This window comes from Aythya marila (assembly GCF_965140915.1).
Source record: "Aythya marila genome assembly, chromosome: 27".
Taxonomy (NCBI): domain Eukaryota; kingdom Metazoa; phylum Chordata; class Aves; order Anseriformes; family Anatidae; genus Aythya; species Aythya marila.
Genome location: NC_139068.1, coordinates 1,457,816 through 1,475,411, shown reverse-complemented (window position 1 = coordinate 1,475,411; position 17,596 = coordinate 1,457,816). Strand labels below are relative to the sequence as shown.

The 17,596-nt window shown below is 63.2% G+C and overlaps 2 protein-coding genes across 3 annotated transcripts in view; both read right to left on the bottom strand.

The window, feature by feature from the left end:
* Nucleotides 1-2,267, bottom strand: part of REXO1 (RNA exonuclease 1 homolog) — a 41,820-nt gene extending 39,553 nt beyond the window's left edge. For both annotated transcript variants that reach the window (XR_014319120.1, XM_082780127.1), the window contains exon 1: nucleotides 2,018-2,267. Coding sequence is in view for 1 of the 2 variants with exons in the window: in XM_082780127.1 (XP_082636253.1) it covers nucleotides 2,018-2,201 (184 nt within the window). In the remaining variant the exon portion in view is untranslated. The remainder of the gene's footprint in view (nucleotides 1-2,017) is intronic.
* Nucleotides 2,268-8,984: 6,717 nt separating this feature from the next.
* On the bottom strand, nucleotides 8,985-16,028 carry ABHD17A (abhydrolase domain containing 17A, depalmitoylase). The gene is made up of 5 exons (XM_082780298.1): nucleotides 15,856-16,028; nucleotides 14,238-14,732; nucleotides 11,957-12,151; nucleotides 10,906-11,085; nucleotides 8,985-9,978 (listed from the first exon to the last, which is right to left on the bottom strand). Exons 2-5 carry the CDS (start codon nucleotides 14,549-14,551, stop codon nucleotides 9,753-9,755), a joined length of 915 nt encoding a protein of 304 aa, XP_082636424.1. The 5' UTR covers nucleotides 14,552-14,732; nucleotides 15,856-16,028; the 3' UTR covers nucleotides 8,985-9,752.
* Nucleotides 16,029-17,596: the final 1,568 nt, after the last annotated feature.

The window sequence follows — 17,596 nt, the reverse complement described above, 5'->3', positions numbered from 1 at the left end:
AGGACCGGGATCACTTCTACCAGCAGCTCCGCTCCCGCTCAGCTCTCACGTGAACGCTTTCGACCACCATCAGAAGCTGCACAAACTGTCCAGGTGCCATGAAAGGTTTTGCTAGACACCAACCTTTGCTTCCCCATTTTGTAAGCAAAAACTTGAAGCTATTCAAAAAGCAAAACCAGCACCAGGTTTATTTAGTACAGCAGCAGCTGTTTCAGGTGGGAGCCCAAAACGGGCAAACCTTGCTCTCAAACTGACAGTCTGCAGATATTTAAAGGCACTGAAAGGTAACTGAAACATTAAGCACACCTAAAGGGCCCCACAGAGCTTTTCAAATTCAACAGAGCACTGAAAGAGGCAGGAGTTTTTGGTTTTATAATGGTGTATGTGTCTGACTGTGACTGCCTTGAACATGCTTATTTATTTTTAATTTGACAACTGTTGTGGTAAGACGAGCTGGTGATCAGGGGACACACAGAATTATTAATTTCTCAAGTTTACGAATAAGCCAACATAAAGCAAGCATAATTTAAAAAAAAAAAAAAAAATAAGCTGTGGTTTATTTTGACAACTTTGGCCTGAGGTCATTAGACCACACACACGAGCACGTATGGCCTAGCAGAATAACCGCTTTACCAAGAAGAAAGCGAGCAGCAGCCTTCTGGGGGGAAGAACGAAGGCTTTCCTCTGCCAGTAGAATAAGCAGACCAGCAAATAATGACTAAGTAAAATGACGAGAGCTGCTAGAAGAACCGAGCAGAACAACAGCAATCCTTCCCGTAGCCAAGCTTCTTTCTGAGAGAGCTGGCGTTGCTCCACGCCTCGCTGAAGTCCTGCTGGGGCTTCCCGCAGCCCCACCGGCAGGACCAGCAGCTGCTGGCGCGGCTCCTGCATCACCTCCAGGCCCATGGACAGCACGGCAGGTCAGAAGGCCGCCCCAACAGCTCACTGCTGTGTGAGTTTGGCTGCCTGGGGGCACAGGGAAAGGGCTGAGCACAGAGCTGTCCTCCAGCAGCCTGGCGACAGGAGGAGGCTGTCCTCGGGCGATCGGTTATTGCAGGAAGCTGCTCCCCACCTCACAGTCGGGAGGTGCCTGCAGGATCCTGCCGGTGACCAGGGGATGGTTTGGGTTGGAAGGGATCCTCGAAGATCACGGCCTTCTCCAGAGCAGGGGGCTCAGAATCACAGCACGGCCGAGGCTGGAGGGGGGCCTCTGAGGATCAGCCAGGCCAGAGCACGTCACGCAGGACGGCACCCAGGTGGGTTTTGGCCATCTCCAGAGAAGGAGCCTCCAGCACAGCCACTCTGGGCAGCCTGTCCCAGCGCTCTGTCCCCCTCACAGCACAGAAGTGCCCCCTCGTAACCAGCCGGAGCCTCCCGTGCTTCAATTTGTGCCCGCTGCCTCTCGTCCTGTCACCGGGCACAAACCGCAGAGCCCGGCTCCATCCTCTTGCACCCTCCCATACCGACTGAGGAGATCGAAGCCCTGGGCTCACCCTCTCCAAGGATCACGGAATCATTACGGTTGGAAAAGGCCCCCAATATCACCAGCTCCAACCCCCGAGCCGTGTCCCCAAGCACCTCGCCCAGCCCCTCCTCGTGCACCCCCAGTGCCGGTGACCCCAGCAGCTCCCCGGGCTCTGTCCCAGCACTGCCAGCGATGTCTCCCCGCTCCCAGCCGGGCCCCCCCCGAGGCCGTTCCCTCTGCTGCGGGCAGAGCCCGGCCCCAGCTCCCCACAGCCCCCAGGGAGCGGGGAGGGCCCCCTGAGCCTGCTGCAGCCCCAGCCCCCCTCAGCTCCCTCACCACAGGGCCCGTGCGGAGCCCCCCCCCCCCCCCTCACCTCACGAGGCCAGACCCCCCCCCCCCCGAGGCCCGGTTTCTCTCCGCACACCGAGCGGCCCCGGGGGCTCCCCCTCCCCCCGGGGCGGCGCAGTTTTGTGCCCGGGGAGGCCCCGGGGAGGCCCCGGGCCGGCAGAAGGGAGGCGGGGAGGGGGACGGAGGCCGCGGCCGGGGCCGTACCTGCGCCGTGGCCCAACGCGGCGGCGGCGGCGGCCGCACCGGGGGCTCCGCAGCGCGCCGCCACCGGGGGGTGTCGGAAATGGCAGTAGGGCCGGCGGCAGGGGGGGCCCCCGGCCGGCCCCGACCCCCCGGAGCCGAGGAAGGGGCAGTCGATGCCGCGGAAGTAGCCGCTGGAGCGCAGCATGGCGGCACCGGGCGGCTCCGGGCCCCGCGCTCCCGCCTCAGCGCCCCGGGCCCGCCGCCATCTTGGGAGCGCCGCGGCCCGGCCCGCGAGGTCCCCCCCGCGAAGCCGCTGCCAGCACCGGGCTGCCCGCGGCGCGCCTGAGCGGGAGGGGACGGGAAATGGCGGGCGGGGCCCCGGCGGGAAGGGGGGCGGGGGGAAAATGGCGGACGGGCCGCGTGAGGCGGGGAGGGCGCGGGAGGGTTGGGGGTCGTCCGCTGAGGACCGTGGGGGTCTGCGGCTCCCTCAGGACGGGAGCGGGGCGCTGCTCGCTGGGGACAGCGGCAGGGCGAGGACGGGGAAGGGTCGGGGCGGGTGTCGGGGCACCCAGAGGTGCTCGGGCACGGAGCTGCTGCAGCTCAGGGAGCGTTGGGACGCGGCTCTCGGCCGCGCGGTGCGGTTCTGGGGTGGTCCTTTGGGGTCCCAGGGGTTGTGCCCGGTGATCCCAGCTCCCCGCAGCCCCCAAAACGGCCTCGGCTTTGAGGTCTTGGAGGAGGGAGCCTGCCCGCATCCCGCCCTGGGACCGCTGCATCCCCAGCAAAGGAGGCCGGGCTGGGACAACAGCAAGAAACGAAGCAAGAAACGAAGGGATTTCCAGGAGAAATCCCACCAGGTGTAGGCAGGAGCCGCAGCTCAGAGACAAGGGATGAGCCAGGAGAGTCTCATCCCATGTGAAAGCGAGGACAGGAGACAGGGTGGAAAGTACTGGGGAGGTGCAGGGAGCCAGCTGGATGACTTAGAGAAAGGTACTCAGCTGGTGGGAGGAGGAATTCATGGCCCCAAGGAAGGACAAATGAAGGATGACAGAATTTATGTTTCATAGGCATCTTAAAGAAACAAAAAAACTTTTATTTTCAATGATCCTTCCTGTATGTTACCCCCCCCCCACCCAGTATCCCAGCAGAGCAAACCCAGAGGCTGAAGGTGAGGGAGGAACCCACCTCCTGCTGCTGCCCAAAGCACGGGGAGAATTGAGCAAGAGACCAGTGCCCCAGCACTGCCAGGGCTTTGGAAAACCTGAATGATCAATGAAAAGCATCGCTAAAGCTCCTCCCAGCAGAAGGAAGCACACGTGCACTACCACATACCTCATTCCCTTTCAGACTCTTCAGTTACAGTCAAAAAACGCGGGGTTGAGATTTTCCAGAAGTTTAACACAGATGGTTCATTTAGAAAATGATTTCTGACCCCCAAACCTGGTTATTTTTGGCAGCAAGGAATCCTTTCTGGTAATCCCCATCCCTTGCTGCTGGAGCAAGTGGCACTCATTAGGAAAAGTCACACAAGCACATGTGGGCTGAGGGCTCCTCTCAGCACTGCTTCAGACAAACACAACAACTGCATAGACATATTTTTTAAACCAGGAGGGTGGAAACACCGGGGGATAGCAGCTTGCCTCGCGCAGAAACATGCCACCAACACAAAGTGCTTTACGAGGTACCAGGCAGTGCTCACACCAAGCATCCCCACGCACACTCCTGCCAGCTAGCTCTCTGCCTCCCACGAGCACTAAAAAAGAAAGCTGTTCTTCCCCCCCCCCCCCCCCCCAAAGAAAAAGACAGCATTTTTATTTTTATGAGAAAGAAATTTATTTTATATAACATCAGCTCTAATAGAGAAGACCATATAGGAACATCGCATATGCAGACACACTGAATAATGTTGTTTCCCTGCCTTATAATTCTTGCCCCAAGTTTACTCAACTCAGAAGCTGACAAAATAATATAAAATACTATAAGGTAAACCATTTCTGCCCAGACCTGCAGAATCCCATGTGGAAAAACTACCCCAAATCGATTCAGGCTGTCTCTTCCCTCACTTGTGTACGTGATGGTGCTGGTTCAGCTCCTCTGAGTGCGCAAACGCTGCAGTCAGACCAGGTACAGGGAAACGGGCACTCGCCTTCAGGGCAGAGGGAGAGGGGGGCAAGCACCTTTTGGGGGGGTTCAGCACCGCAGAAGAGTTCCTCCAACGCTGCTGAGGGATTCCCAGATCAACTACTGGGTTCCCAAGAGTGACCCCATCTCCCCCCCAGTGCTCCCACCTCTTCACAAAATACCCTGATTTGATTTAATTTAAATAAGGAACAGGGCTGGGACAGACAGACCTATGTGTGTGCCAGCTTTTAAACTGAAAGCCTTGCTGCAAAACTAGAAGTACTGGCTTAAAAATGACACGTGAAGGTGTTTCACACCTTTTCACTACCCTTTTTCTCAAGGAAGGTTGCTGCTTGCATTTTCCCAATCCCATTTCAACCCTCTTTTAAAAAACAGTGTACTGCAAAGCTGCGAGCCTCGAGCCCTGTAAGACATGCCCTGCAGAGGAAAAAGCTGCCAAAAAGCCATCCCTGGCTCTCCAAATCCCCCCTTTTCTATTTTCCTGGCTTGGCCGAGGGGATTTGTAGGGGAGGCCAAGGCACCGGGCAGCCTCCGCAGCCACCCCACCTCCAGGGAAAAGAGATGGGGTGCACAGGGTGCCCACAAATGACTCAGCACCTACTGGGATGGGAAGAGGGAACCTGGGTGCCAGAGCTGCACCCTCCAATTTGGGCTCCCCAAACTCAGTCCCAGGTTTCCATCCCATTACAAAGCCTGGGCTGCCCCGTTGTGGGGATGGCGCGGGGTCAGCCCTGCCAGTGGGGCCTCGGGACGAGCCTCCCCAGGCCACCGGGGCCAGGTCCCCCCCTGGAACCCAGTCCCAGCCCTCTGCCACACTCAGCCCCACAGCATGGGGCTGGACCATGGGTGCCAGCACCCAAAACACCTCCCGCAAGGAGAGGGTCTCTGGGGCCCCAGCAGGCACTTGGTCCCCCATTTCCCCCCTATTTCCCACACAAAATAATCTCACTTTCAGGAGCAGAGTGAATTTTATGAAGTTTTTCAGGGAAAAAGGCGAAAAAAGTATCAAAGAGAAATCTTCGTATTTTGGTCACTGAATGCTTCTCGTGTTGCAGATCTCCATGTGTCACATGTTACTGCGTGTCACCACAAACATGTAACTGCCAGGGCAGGTTTCTGCTCCACATCGCAAGTTTGTCACCTTTTCTCCACATCCACATGGAAAATTCCCTGTTGTCCCAACGCAGGCCCTGACACCCAGTGAGATGTGTCACCAAAGACTTTATAAAGTTTAAAAAATAAAAATTAAAAAAGAAGAAGAAGAAAATAAAAAAATAATAATAATAAAAGGCGATTTCTCAGAGCTGCTAAAACTTCCTCCTGCAGGGTCGTCTCTTCGCAGGGACCAGCTTTTCGGTGTGTGGGGCGATGCCTGTCCCGTCCCCCCCATCCTGGCACCCCCCGCCCTGCATCCCCCCAACCCCAGGGGTGCTCCAGCCCCCCAAGGACGCCCCCAGCCCTTCAGGAGATTCTCCAGCCCCCAGGGTGCTCCCAGCCCCGCCGGCTCCCTGGTCCCGCATGCACCGTGTCCAGGCATCGTCGCGGCAGGGCTGTGGCAGCCCGTGGGCCTCCCTTCACCGTCCCAGCCTCCAGGCATCGCTCAGGCATAGGATGACAAAGGGAAGCTCACAGGGGGCGAGGGGCCACCGGCCCCGCAATCCTCCAGGGATGGGACGCGCTCCTGCAGAGGGAGGAGAGAAGTGAGCCGGGAGGGGAGGAAAGCAGGCCGGAGCCTGGGGGAGCCGATGGATCCCCAAACCCATGGCCATGGGAAGCGGCAACCAGCCCATGGCCAGTGCCAGCCAACGGCCCCAGCGCTGCTTCTACCCGGGGGGTGGTTTGGGGTGCGGGCAGGGGGACGCGCACATGGGCAGTGCCGTGTGCCGGGGGTGTAACCTCAATGTGTGGGTGTGCACGGAGGGGGTGAGGAGTGTGCCTCTGAAAAAGGCAGCGTGGGGACTGTGTGTGTGTGTGTGCCACTGTGCTCACCTGCCTGTGCACACACGGATGCATGTGCACACGTCTGCAGGCACACAGAGCACACACGTGAGTGTGCCCAGCTGTGCGGGTACCCCCCATGGGTGCACACCCGCAGAGGCCCGGCCCAGGCACAACCCGCCACAGGGGGACCCCAGGGACCCCCCGGACCCCACCACCCCCTGCAGCGTGGGCTGGGGGTGCCTGGGCTGCACCCCGAGCTCCCTCCTGCCCAGGACATGATGCTGTCGCCGCCACCTCTCCCCAGGGCCAGTCTCCACTCCAGGATGCTTGCAGCAGCGCTGCTGCCCTGGGGCAGGTGGGCCCTGCTCCCCCAGAGCCACCGCTGTCCCCATCCCCTGCTGTCCCCGCCAGCCCCCAGTTCACTGCCTCACTCACCTGGTGGGGCAGAGCCAGGCGCTGCTGCCAGAGCATTGTGTCCTCTCCTCTCCTCGTCCTTCCCTTCCCTTTCCCCTTCCCTCCATCTTAGCTGGCGCCGCGCAGAGCCCCTCGCCCCGGCTTCCCTGCTCCAACGCCCTCCTGAGTCCCCAGCCCCAGCGCAGATGGGACCCTTCCCCGCTGCCCTTTTATACCGTCTTTGTTCATATGACAAGCACGTGAAAAACCAGAGCAGAGCTTGGAAAAAAGCTCCTTAAGACACTTGAATTCAGTTTCCTGGATCCCATGACTGAGCTCGGGCTGTGAGCGGGGTCTCATGACTGTGGCACACAGGCCCCGGCCATCAAAAGGCTCCTTTATGTCCCAAAAGACTTAAACCCCTCTTGGCCGGTCACTCAGCGAGCCACAGGTCCTCCGTACCCAGCCTGGGCCGCAGCCCCATCGGCACCGGCATCGTGCCCCTGCCAAGGGCACCCCAGCGGGGCCGTCCTTGTCCCCCGAGGAGCTTCAAGGTATCCGGGGTGTCCCCTCCCACAGCCACTGCACACACAGGTACAGACACAAGTACAGAAACACACACAGGTACAGACACACACACAGGTACAGACACACAGATGTACACACGAGTACAGACACACACGTGTACAGATGTACACACTCCCCAGCCCAGCTGTGTGCCCGTGACTGCAGCAATGGGAGCAGGAGCTGCATTTGCTTCCAGGCTGGGGGCTTCCAGGTGGCCCAGGGGGACCCCTGCCCTGTCCCCTCTTCTGTGCTGAGGTGGCAGGAGGGAACCTGGGCACTTGGAGGCCTGACTCTGCCCTTTGCCTCCTCCACACTCTGCAGGTTTTGGCTGGGTCCCCCAGCAGCACCCCTGGGCACCAGACCCCGTCCCACCACTTCCCTCCCCTCGCGGTGTTCCCAACCTGCGGCACCAGCAGCAGGGACAGAAGTGACATCCCAGTGGTTCCCAGCCCAGTGTGGCCCCAGTGGTGGGGGACACCGGGCCCAGGACCCCTGAGGTGGGTCTGGCTCAGGCATTTGGGGTCTCTGCAGCTCCCTCCTTGGGCCTGTGTAAGGACCGAGCCCTCTCGACCAGGACCAGCAAAGGGTCCGGCCCCAGAAAGCCCCAATCTCAACCCACAGGGGAGCCCTCACTGGGTCTAAACTTTATGGATCGAGCTGAACTTTTCTGCCTTTTTGCTTTTTTCTTAACTGAGACGCAGTAAATGCAACCGCAGGCTGCCCTCATGTCCCCCCAAACCCCACCACCAGCTGCGAGACGTCCCGCCAGCGATGCAGAGCCGCTCCAAAGCATCTGCGGCTCAACAGGAAACAGGCGGCAGTAAGAGGATAAAAATACACCCGGTGTGAACAAAATGCCTCTGTGCTGGGATTAGGGCACTGCGGGCTGCTCCAGCCCCGCTAATCGGGGTTGGGGCTGGTGGCACTGCTGGGTGCTGGGGGCAGCGGGGCTGGGCGACCGCAGTGGCTTCCAGTACACGTGTGAGCCCGAGGCTGTTGCAGCCACGCAGCGAGGTGAAGGCTGGGGGATGCTCAGGGAGAGCCCGGGCATCCCAGCTGCCAAAATCCCCCAGAAGGGGAGAGACAACCTGAAGCTGCCCCCCAAATCCTCCTCTAGTGCCTGCAGAGTCCCACTGCCAAGGAAGGGTCCCCCCACCTCCATGGCACTGCAGAGGGGTCGTGGCTTTGGATGCCACAGGGGTGCTGGGGGCAGCCAAGGGGTGTGTGGGGAGCAGGGCCCCCTGTACCCTCCGTCCCAAACAATGGGGGTATTTGAGTGCTCCGAGTGTGGGCTCACAGCAAGGCCCCACCACGAGGCCCCTCTGAGTGCAGCTTAAGGAGATTATCGCTCCTCACATGAGCGACAGAAAGGGACAGGAGGGGGACAGGGACACAGTTGGGAAATGGCACCCAGGAGGCCCCCGAGTCCCCGCTGGCAGCAGAAGAGCCCGAGTGGTGCGTTGTGGTTTGAGCCAGCGACGAGGGATGTGCAGGAACACCCTCAGCCATTTCCACCAGCTCATCCCGAGGTGATCTCAGAGCAGGCTCGCACCCCAAAAGCACAAACCTGAGTGCCGTGTCCTTGTGTGGGGCAAAACAGCCCCATCCCCAGGCAGGAGGGAGGGGGACATCCCACACACCCATTCCCATGGCCAGTGCACACCCCCGCAGCCCCTCGCTGTACCTGGAATCAGAGGGGTCCCCATGCAGTCAGCGGCACGGCTGGGAGCAGAGCCCGTCACAAACAAGATTTGCCCCCGCTTTCCCTCACAGACCTGAGGGTGGTCCCAGGAAGGGGTCCACAACAGCCCCCCACCCTGGGGACACGTCCAGGCACAACCCAGGTGAGGCATCGGCTGCTGGGGAAAGGAGAGGGGCTGGAACCGTGAGGCTGGGGCAGGGGGAGCGGCCCCAGGAGGCCCCAGAAGGGTGCACACAGGTAAAATGTTAAACCTCAGCTCTTTATTTGGTGCCCGGTTTCCTCACCCCGCTCCCCGAGGGAACCGAGAGCGAGGGGCAGGGGAGAAGTGTCAGAGGGGGAGACCTGAACGCAGGGAACACTCCGAGAAGGCAGAGCAGGGCCAGAGCTGAGGGGGCAAGGCAGAGGGCACCCCTCCATGCATCCCCAGCCTCCCCTGGGGAGGCAGCTCTGTCCAGCCAGAGCCAAGCACCAGGCACCCTGCTGCCATCACCAGCTCCAGTCCCAGAAGCTCCCTCAGGAGCAGGAGCTGCCACCTCCTCCATCCTGCAGCGGGGCACACAGCACGTAGCGACGCTGGAGCGGGGGGGACAGGCACCTGCCCTGCTGCTGCCTCCGGCCCAGCCCCTCTCCAACTCGCCTTATTGCTATAGTCAGAGCAGCAGAGCAGCCAGGAGTAATCGGAGAGTTTGTTGTTTTAGGAGAGGGGACAAGGACGTGTCCGAAGCCGAGGATTCGCCATCAGGAGGGTGGGCTCTCGTCTGGCCGGGGAGGGGGGAAGGAGCGAGCTGCCGTCTCTTGCCAGCCCGGCCGGTGGTGCCAGCAGCGCCGGGGCTGACGCAGGGAGGGAGGAGAGCTGAGCCCACGTCCCACAGGAAACGTGCCGTCTGCTCAAGCCACCTCCCGAGGCTGAGGCTGGACAAACTCACTGCACCTCCAGCAGAAGGGACCGGGGGGCGCTGGGAGAACGGACGTGCACGCAGAAACCCCCACCCCGCCCCGCTCCCCGCCCCGCAGCTAGTTGCGTTGGCTGGCCAGCTCCTGGGAGATGAATTTCCGAAGGCGCTCGAGGTACTGGCTGTACAGTTCAATGTCATTGTGCCCGGCCCCATCCACCCACAGCGGCTCCACGGCCTTGGGGCAGCGTTCAAAGAGCGCCAGGCCATGGGAGAAGTCGATGACTTCGTCCTCCGTGCCGTGGATGATGAGGACGGGAGAGGTGATTTTGGAGATCTTCTCAATGCTGTCAAGAAGGGGGGTGGGGAAGAGACGAGAGACAGGGTAAGCACAAGGATCAAGGCACCCCTGTTCCTTCTGTCCCCTGAAACAGCCCCTCAGGGAAAGGCACCAGGAAATGCTCTCTGATCACAGCAGAGTGCAGGGATGCGGAGCCGCTGCTCACGCTCCGGGACAAGATCCCCGCCAGCGTGACAGCTGAGGACCAGACAGCAGTGACAACAGCCCCACGGGACCCAGGCAGGGCTGAGGGAAACCACTCTGGGACAGCAGGATCCTGCAGCGGGATCGGCCGTGCCGTGCTGCAGGGCAGGGAAGTGAGGCTGTTCTCAGCCTGGCCCCCGAGGCCCAGAACACAAAGGCCGAGCGAGGCCGTTGGGACGTGGAGCGTGGGCTGGTGGCTCCCAGCCACAGCTTCCAGCTCAGGGACAGTCCCTCGGGCCCCGCTGGCCTGGCTGCAAGGAAGAGGCAAAGCAAGAGCTTGTCCTGCCTGGAAACACCACCCCAGCCCTCCTCAGAGCAGGGGAAGGAGCCCAAAATACTGCCCTTGAGGGAGAGACAGGTCCCAGAGACCCCGCAGGGACTTGCGATATGCAGCAAGGAGCCAGGGGGATGGCCCCAGTGCTGACGGGCAAAGATACTGGGACAGGGTGGCTGGGAGGGGATGCCACCAGGAGATGTGGGGTGGACACACGGCGTGGTCCTCAGGAGGTGGCACAGCAACTGCGGAAAGGGTCACCAATCCCCCTGAGGGGCCTAAATGCAAGGCAGGAGGATCCTGATGGACACGTTTAGGGCTATCCTAGGAAACGGGTCCCCAATTCTCCCCATAACCCCTTTGTGGCCAGGGCTGGTGTTGAGGACAGAGCTGGTCCGGGCACTGCCCCTCCAGAGGCAAACCCGTGCCCCAGTCCCTCGCCCTCAGGCCACCTACTTGGGGAAGGCATCGAACCAGTAGGTCTTCTTGGTCTCGGGGAAGGCGACTCTCATGCCAGAGGTGAGCGGGGAGTGGAGCACGATGGCAGCGCACTCGTAGCGGGAAGCCAGATCAACCGTGGGCACGGTGCCGATGCTTTGTCCATACAAAATGATGTTCTCTGGGCTGATCCCGTACCTAGGAGAGGGGAGGGCAGGTCAGTGCCCACGCGGCAGGCAGCGGAGTCACGTCGCCAGAAGCCGCCTGCTCTGGCCACAGCACACACAGGGTGCGAAACGAGGGAAGGCTGCGGGGCCAGCCCCAACTCCTCCAGGCTGTGCCCAAAGCAGCTGCCCTGCATCCCCAGCTGCCTGCTAATGCTGTAGCAATTAGCGCTAATTAAGAGCTGCACACAGCTTCCCCAGCTGGAGCACCAACCCGGGGATAATCCTGTCTGGGAGGTGGAGGGGCTGTCCCCACCACGGACCCAGAGCTGCCTGGGCTGAGCAGCCGGGTGAGCTGTGGGGGTGTCAGGGCTCAGCCTCGCTGGCAGCAGGGTGCAGGGGGGGGTCACAGCCCCCCAGGGCAGCAGCCAGACCTCGGGCAAGCTGCGAGCCAGGCCCAGCTCCCACCAGGGCTCGGCACAGGCACGGCAGAGCACGGCCTGTGCCAGCAGTGGGAACCACTGCATCCCTGTGAGCCTCAAGGCAGCCACCCAGAGCAAGGCCAGACCCCGCAGCATCCCCACAGCTCTGGGTGCCCCCGCCCGCAGGCTTTCCGCTCCCCCCTCTCCCATTCCAAGCAGCCTGGGCCCCTCTCAAGGAGATTTCCTGTTTTCCACAGCTCCAGCCCGCAGGGTTTTCCTGGCGGCCTCGGCAGCTGCACGCACCCCCACCAGGGACACCTCAGCGCTCGTCACCACAGCGCGGCGGTGGCAGACGGCGATCGCAGGCCGCCCACGCGCACCGGGGAGCCTGGAGACACGGCACAAGCACGGTGCTAAACCCAGCGCCCTGCACTGCCTCCCGACCCGAGCCCGCTTCATCCTGCCCTCCCCGGCCCCGCTCACCGTGTCCGCAGCGCCTGCCACGCGGCGTCGATGTCGGAGTAGAGGTTCCTCTCCGAGGGCTTGCCCGTGCTGGCGCCGTAGCCCGAGTAGTCGTAGGAGAAGATGTTGCAGTTGATGCGGGTGCCCAGCCCGATGTAGAAGCTGCTCATCTGCCCCAGGTCCACGGCGTTGCCGTGCGAGAAGAGCACCGTGTACCTGCAGCGCCGGGGCGAGACGGGCACGGAGGGTTAATCGGGGACGCTGCTGGGGTGCCCAGGACACCCCCTGTGGAGACTGAAAGCCAAACCCCAGCACCCAGAGGGCCACAAGAAGGTCCCTGTGACAGCCCCGGCCTGAGCCCAGAGATGCCCCCGACCTCCCTCACCGCCTGGGGCTCGCTACCAGTGGAAACAGGCAGCCCACGGGCAGGATGCTTTTGTTGAAGTTTTTGAGCCTATTTTTGGTAGAAAGCTCAGGATTTGGGGCCATTTGCCCAATGGGGATTTAAAGTAAGGATTCTGACAGCAGCTTTTTTTCTCTCCTGAGCCTGGCAAGATACCAGACCTTGGGAGAGAAGTGAATTGTGGGAGTGACAAGACGCAAAAAATTTCCACCATAAGGGGAAAAACAATGTTAATCATAAAAATTAACACTAATAGCGTGCTGATGGAAGCCCGGCTCTCTCCTGCTGGGGGGGAGACTCCTTGCTGAGCCCTCGCAGCCAGTGAGGGATGCCTGCGGCCAGGTCAGACCCTCACATCCCAGCCCAACCACCCCGGTTTGGCTCCTCTGAGCAACGCCCGATGGCCGGTGACCTTGCCAGGGCAGGAGCAGGGGGACAAACAGCACAACGGCACGGAGAGGAGAGCAAGGGCAGGACCCAAGGCCTCTCTTCTGCTTTTAGATGATTGAGCAACAACGAGCTCCAGTTTGGCTTTGCACCCTCCAGACCGGGCTGTGAGCACTTAAACTTAGCGGCCTCACGTCGGGGGGCAGCACACAGCACACCTCAGCGCTGCCACACCAGCAGCCAAGGCTCCCCAGGGAATCCAACCCCTCCACCCAGGAATGGAAACTAAAAAAAAAATAAAAAATGCTTGAAATCCACCAGAGCTAAACCATGGCAACAGAGGGCTCGGGGAGCCCCAGGAACCAGGCGCGCTGCTCAGCCCGAGCCACTGGGTGCTGGAGGAGCAGCCCCGACGCGGGGACAAAGCCGGCCCCGGCCCCTTCCCTGCAGTCCCGCGCCGAGCGCCACTTCCGCGGGCTGGGGGGACGGCGCCAAAGCCCGGATGCGCAGGCAGAGCAATCCTGCCGCCGGCTTCCTCCCTCTGGGGACCTGCGAGATGACGGGGCTGGAGCACACATCCCCGCGAGGCAGCCACCCCACCTGAACCCGCCCCGCAGCCCCGCGGTGCCGCCAGCTCGGGGAGCAGCTGCCACGCGCCCAGCCCGGCCGGGGGGTCTCCATCCCCACCCCACGTCCGCGCTGCCCCCCGCCAGCTGTCCAAGCGGATCCCAGGAAGCTGCTGTGAATTCCTGGAGGCCCTGCCCGAGGCGTTTGGCTCCACTGCCTGCAGGGAGACCCCCAGCCCCTCAGCAGCTCCATGAGGGGGAGGTGTGGGGGGCTGACCCCAGGCCATCAGAAACGGCCACTGTGCACGGGCAGGGGCATCACGAGCACGGTCACGTCCTCCCTCCCCGATGGAGCAACTGCACATCGAGCTCTTCCCAGCTCACGGACGTGCAGGGCAACGTGGGGCAGGTTGTGCCTAAATCCCTCCTGGCTTTCACCCCTATTGCTCTTCTCTTTGCAAAATCAAACATGCCCAGCAAATTAGACCAAACGTGCAAACAGCCTGCAAACAGCACGCTGACGCCCTGCGCTCAGTGCAATCCTCACGCCGAGGCTGGGCACGCACCCAGAGCGTTGTGTCAGCGGCGTGACATCAGGAGGACACCTCTTTCTGCCTAGGGAATGCCAGCATCCAGGAGGGGACGCCGAGGTCCCCGTGGCCTTCGGCTGTGCCTCGACTCGCTCCCTCGACCTGCTCAGTGCCATTCCCAGTTCAGCCACAAGCCAAACAGGTTCTGAGAGCTGAGCTCACCCGTGCCGTCAGATGCCTCCGAAGCCCCGCGGCAGGGCCAGCTCCTTCGGCAAGGCGCCGGGTCAGGCTGGGGCAGGGAGGCTGCCACCTGAGCAGGACGGCCCCGAGCCCTCCAGCACCACCGCAGCCCAATGTCCATCGGGCTGGGGTCAGACCGACGGCAGCTCCAGGCCGGCACCTCCACCACCACTCACCTGGCGCCCGGCACGCAGCGGACGTACATGCAGCCGATGCGGTTCCCTCGGCTGCTCTTGGTGACAAACACCTCGATGTTGTCCAGCTCCCGCTGGGAGTACTGGAAATCCGCCCGGTCCTTCAAGTGCAGCTTCCACCGCCCCGCGGCGCCGCCTCGCAGGGACCCGGTGCTGGTGCTGCCGACGGGCTCTGGCTCGGGGACCACGGCGTAGGTGGGCTCCGGGGGCAGGAAGGCCAGCTTGGCGGCGATGCGGCTGGGGCACGGGGGGCAGCAGAAGAGGCAGCAGAGCTGGCTGATCGACAGCCCGTTCATGACGGCGGCTTGGAAGCCGAGCGTGCCGGCAGCGAGGGAGGATGCGAGCTGGACAGGGGCTGGCGGCGGCCGGCAGAGGCCCCGTCCTCGTCACAGCTGCCAGCAGCACGGGGCGGCCGGCAGTCCTTGGAGGGCCGTGGGTCTGGGGGGGGCGGCCGCCATCCGTCTGTCCGCTGGCAGCCTGCAGGAGGGACAGACAGACAGCAGTGAGGGGCTCGCGGTGCGCTCACACACAACCACAACCAAACCCGGCCCCCACGAGCCCCTCACCCACACAGCGCACCACCACGTGTAACACCCTCCCGCCCCGCACTGGTGCTGAGCCCCCCGCACCCAAAACCACCCCCCCCCCCCCGGTGCTTTCTGAGCATCCCCCATCGCACACCGCAACCCCCGCAGGGATCTGCGGCGTCCTCGCGCCAGCCCACGCCGGGGAGGCGAGGACAGGAGGCCAGCAGCGTGGGATCGCACGCGTGGTGCCACGAAGGACACGGTCCCTTGGTGTCCTCCCCGGGTGCTGGCACGCGCGTGTGGCTGGAGGGCAAAACTCCTGAATAAAGCAGGGAAAGGAGGGGGGGAAAGCAACTATTTTCTGCAAGTTCGGGCACAGGCTTGCGGCTGAGGAATGTCAAAGCAGCCCACACCCCGAGGAATTCGCTCCATCTGCTTCCGAAGGGCTGGGAAAGAGGAGGAAAGGGTGGAGGGGGCGGCAGCAGCCTGGGGGGGGGAGGCACACACGGAAATATTCGGAGGAGAAGGACGCCGCTGCCTGGAGCCCCGCGCTGGGAGCTGGACTCGGGTCCCCCCCATCCTGCACACCGCAGCCCCACGCTGGGCACACCGCGGGGGGGGGGGTGCTGAGCACCTCGGTGGCCACGCAGGCAGGCGGCGGCGCCCACGGCCGTGCCCTCACCTGTGTCACCACAGCTGGGGGGGGGGGACGGACACACGCTGTGCCCGGGGTCGTGGGGGGGGGTGGGGGGGGGCTGTGAGGTGGCCGCAGACGCAGCCGGCCCCCCCAACCCCGCGTGGTGCTGCGGGGGGGCTGGGAAGGCCCTGAGCAGGACCCGGCCCCGCACCCCCAGCCCCCCCCGTGCCCTCTCCCCACACAGCCCCCAGGCTGAGGGGGGAAAATGGGGAGGGGGGGGGAGGGGGCTGTCACTGGGCCCCCGGCTTCTCCTGGAGCACGCAGCGGCCCCGGGCCCCCCGGTAACCCCCAGGGCCCCCCCTCAGCCCCCCTTCAGCCCCTGAGCCCCCCTCTCAGCTCCAGGCCCCCCCCTCAAGTCCCCCCCGGCCCCCGCTACCTGCACACGCCAGGGCTCCGCCGCAGCGCAGGCCGGGCTCCAGGCTCCAGGCTCCGGGCTCGGCTCAGCCCAGCTCGGGGCTCCCCCCGGGGCCGCCTCCTCCGGGCCGGGCGAGCTCGGGCCGGGCCGGCCGCTGCGGGCCGCCGAGGCGGGGGCGGCGCTGCATGGCGGCCCCCCCCCCTTCCCGGCCCCGCCCGCCGCCGCCACTGCCGCCGCCGCCGCCGCCGCGCGGCGGAAGTGACGCCCCCGCCCCGCCCACGCCGCCCGCGCGCCCGTTGCCAGGGCAGCGCCGCGCGCCCGCGCTGCAACCGCGGCGTGCAACCGGGGCTGTGCTGCCAGCGGGCTGCGTGCAAGCGGTTCCTGCAGCCGCTGCGGTGCAACCGGGCTGCGTGCAAACACTGCGTGCAACCGGCCTGCAGTGCAGCTGCTGCATGCAGCCAGGCTGCGTGCAAACGCTGTGTGCAAACGCTGCACGCAACCGAGCTGCAGTGCAACCACTGCGTTGCTGCATTTCTCCCTGCAGGGCTCACGCCTTCCCAGTGCCGCACGGTTGCTTCCCCGCAGCAGTTGCAGGGCCCCCCCTGGACGTTGCACTGTCCTGTCCCTCGTGGGGGTGCTGCACACCCCGCTGCTTGTGCTGCAGTAGGGAGGCCCTGGCAAGATGGGGTTGCGCCCCACAGAGCGTGCAGGGAGGGGTCCTGCCATTCCTGGGCACCATGGAGGCGAAGGGTGCTCCTGGGGCCAGGAAACCAGCCCTGGGGGTTTCCTCGCAGCGTGTGGCCTCGTCCCCTGACTGCAGCATCACCCAGGACCCCGTCTCCAAGCCCCGCAGCACGAGGCCCTGCACAACCCCGCTGCTTCTACCAGGGCTGCTGCTTGAACCACCCCCCACTTGCTGCTGGAGGTGGAGAAACTGAGGCACGGCGTGTCGAGGGCAGGCACACGGCCACGGTGCCCCCACTGCCCCAAAGAGCCCCGAGCCACCCCAGGTGGAACCCCCCGCCCACAGAGAATCTCGCAGAGCATCCAAGCAAATGAGGCCGTATTCGTATTCATAGATCCGGGCTCGTACTTTCTACAAGGAGGGAAATAGAAAAAGGGAGGTGGGGGGAAGCTGGTGTCTGCCCTGCTGCCCCAGGGCCTTCCCTGTCCCCTCCACAGCCGCGTTCCCTCCCCAGGGGCACACAAACTTTGTGCAAATGTGACCCGAGGGGTGGTGGCGATACCTGGTGCTTGGTGCAGGCAGGGGAGCCAAGCTGTGCTTCCCCCCGCCCACTGGCAGGCCCTTCTGAGATCTCCACACCGCACTGAGATCTGTGAAATTCTGAAATCTCCACACACACAAATGAGGCAGGATTCCCGTGGGGCTCACTCAGTGCCAAGGCTCGTTCCCAACCAGAACGACACCAAACCCCAGGGCACGGAGCCAGGCTGGCAGCCCCGACACATCCCAGCACTAAAACATGCCACCGCTCACACGCCTTGGTAAACTAAAACCTGAGGAAAGCGTTGGCAAGGGGCAGCTGAAGCGGGGCAGAGGCTGCTGTTGCCCCTGGGACCCATCAGGATGTCAGTGCTGGTGAGACAGCTGGAAGCTGGCAGTCCCGGCCCCTCTTTCCCCAAAAGCAGAGCCCTGGTGTCCCCCCTCCCCCTTCCTTGCCCCCCCCCAAACCTTCTGTGTGTTTTTTGGTGTTCCCCAGATGCTGCCACGTGTGGTTCTGAGCTCCCCAGAGCCCCCTGG

What these genes read in the sequence shown, in the direction of transcription:
- ABHD17A (XM_082780298.1), bottom strand. Translation starts at nt 14,551, where the DNA reads ATGAACGGGCTGTCGATCAGCCAGCTCTGCTGCCTCTTCTGCTGCCCC. An exon ending in CGCTGCGTGCCGGGCGCCAG is followed by an intron (nt 12,152 to 14,237) that starts GTGAGTGGTGGT and finishes CCGGCGCTGCAG; the next exon opens with GTACACGGTGCTCTTCTCGC. An exon ending in TGGTTCGATGCCTTCCCCAA is followed by an intron (nt 9,979 to 10,905) that starts GTAGGTGGCCTG and finishes CCTTCTTGACAG; the next exon opens with CATTGAGAAGATCTCCAAAA.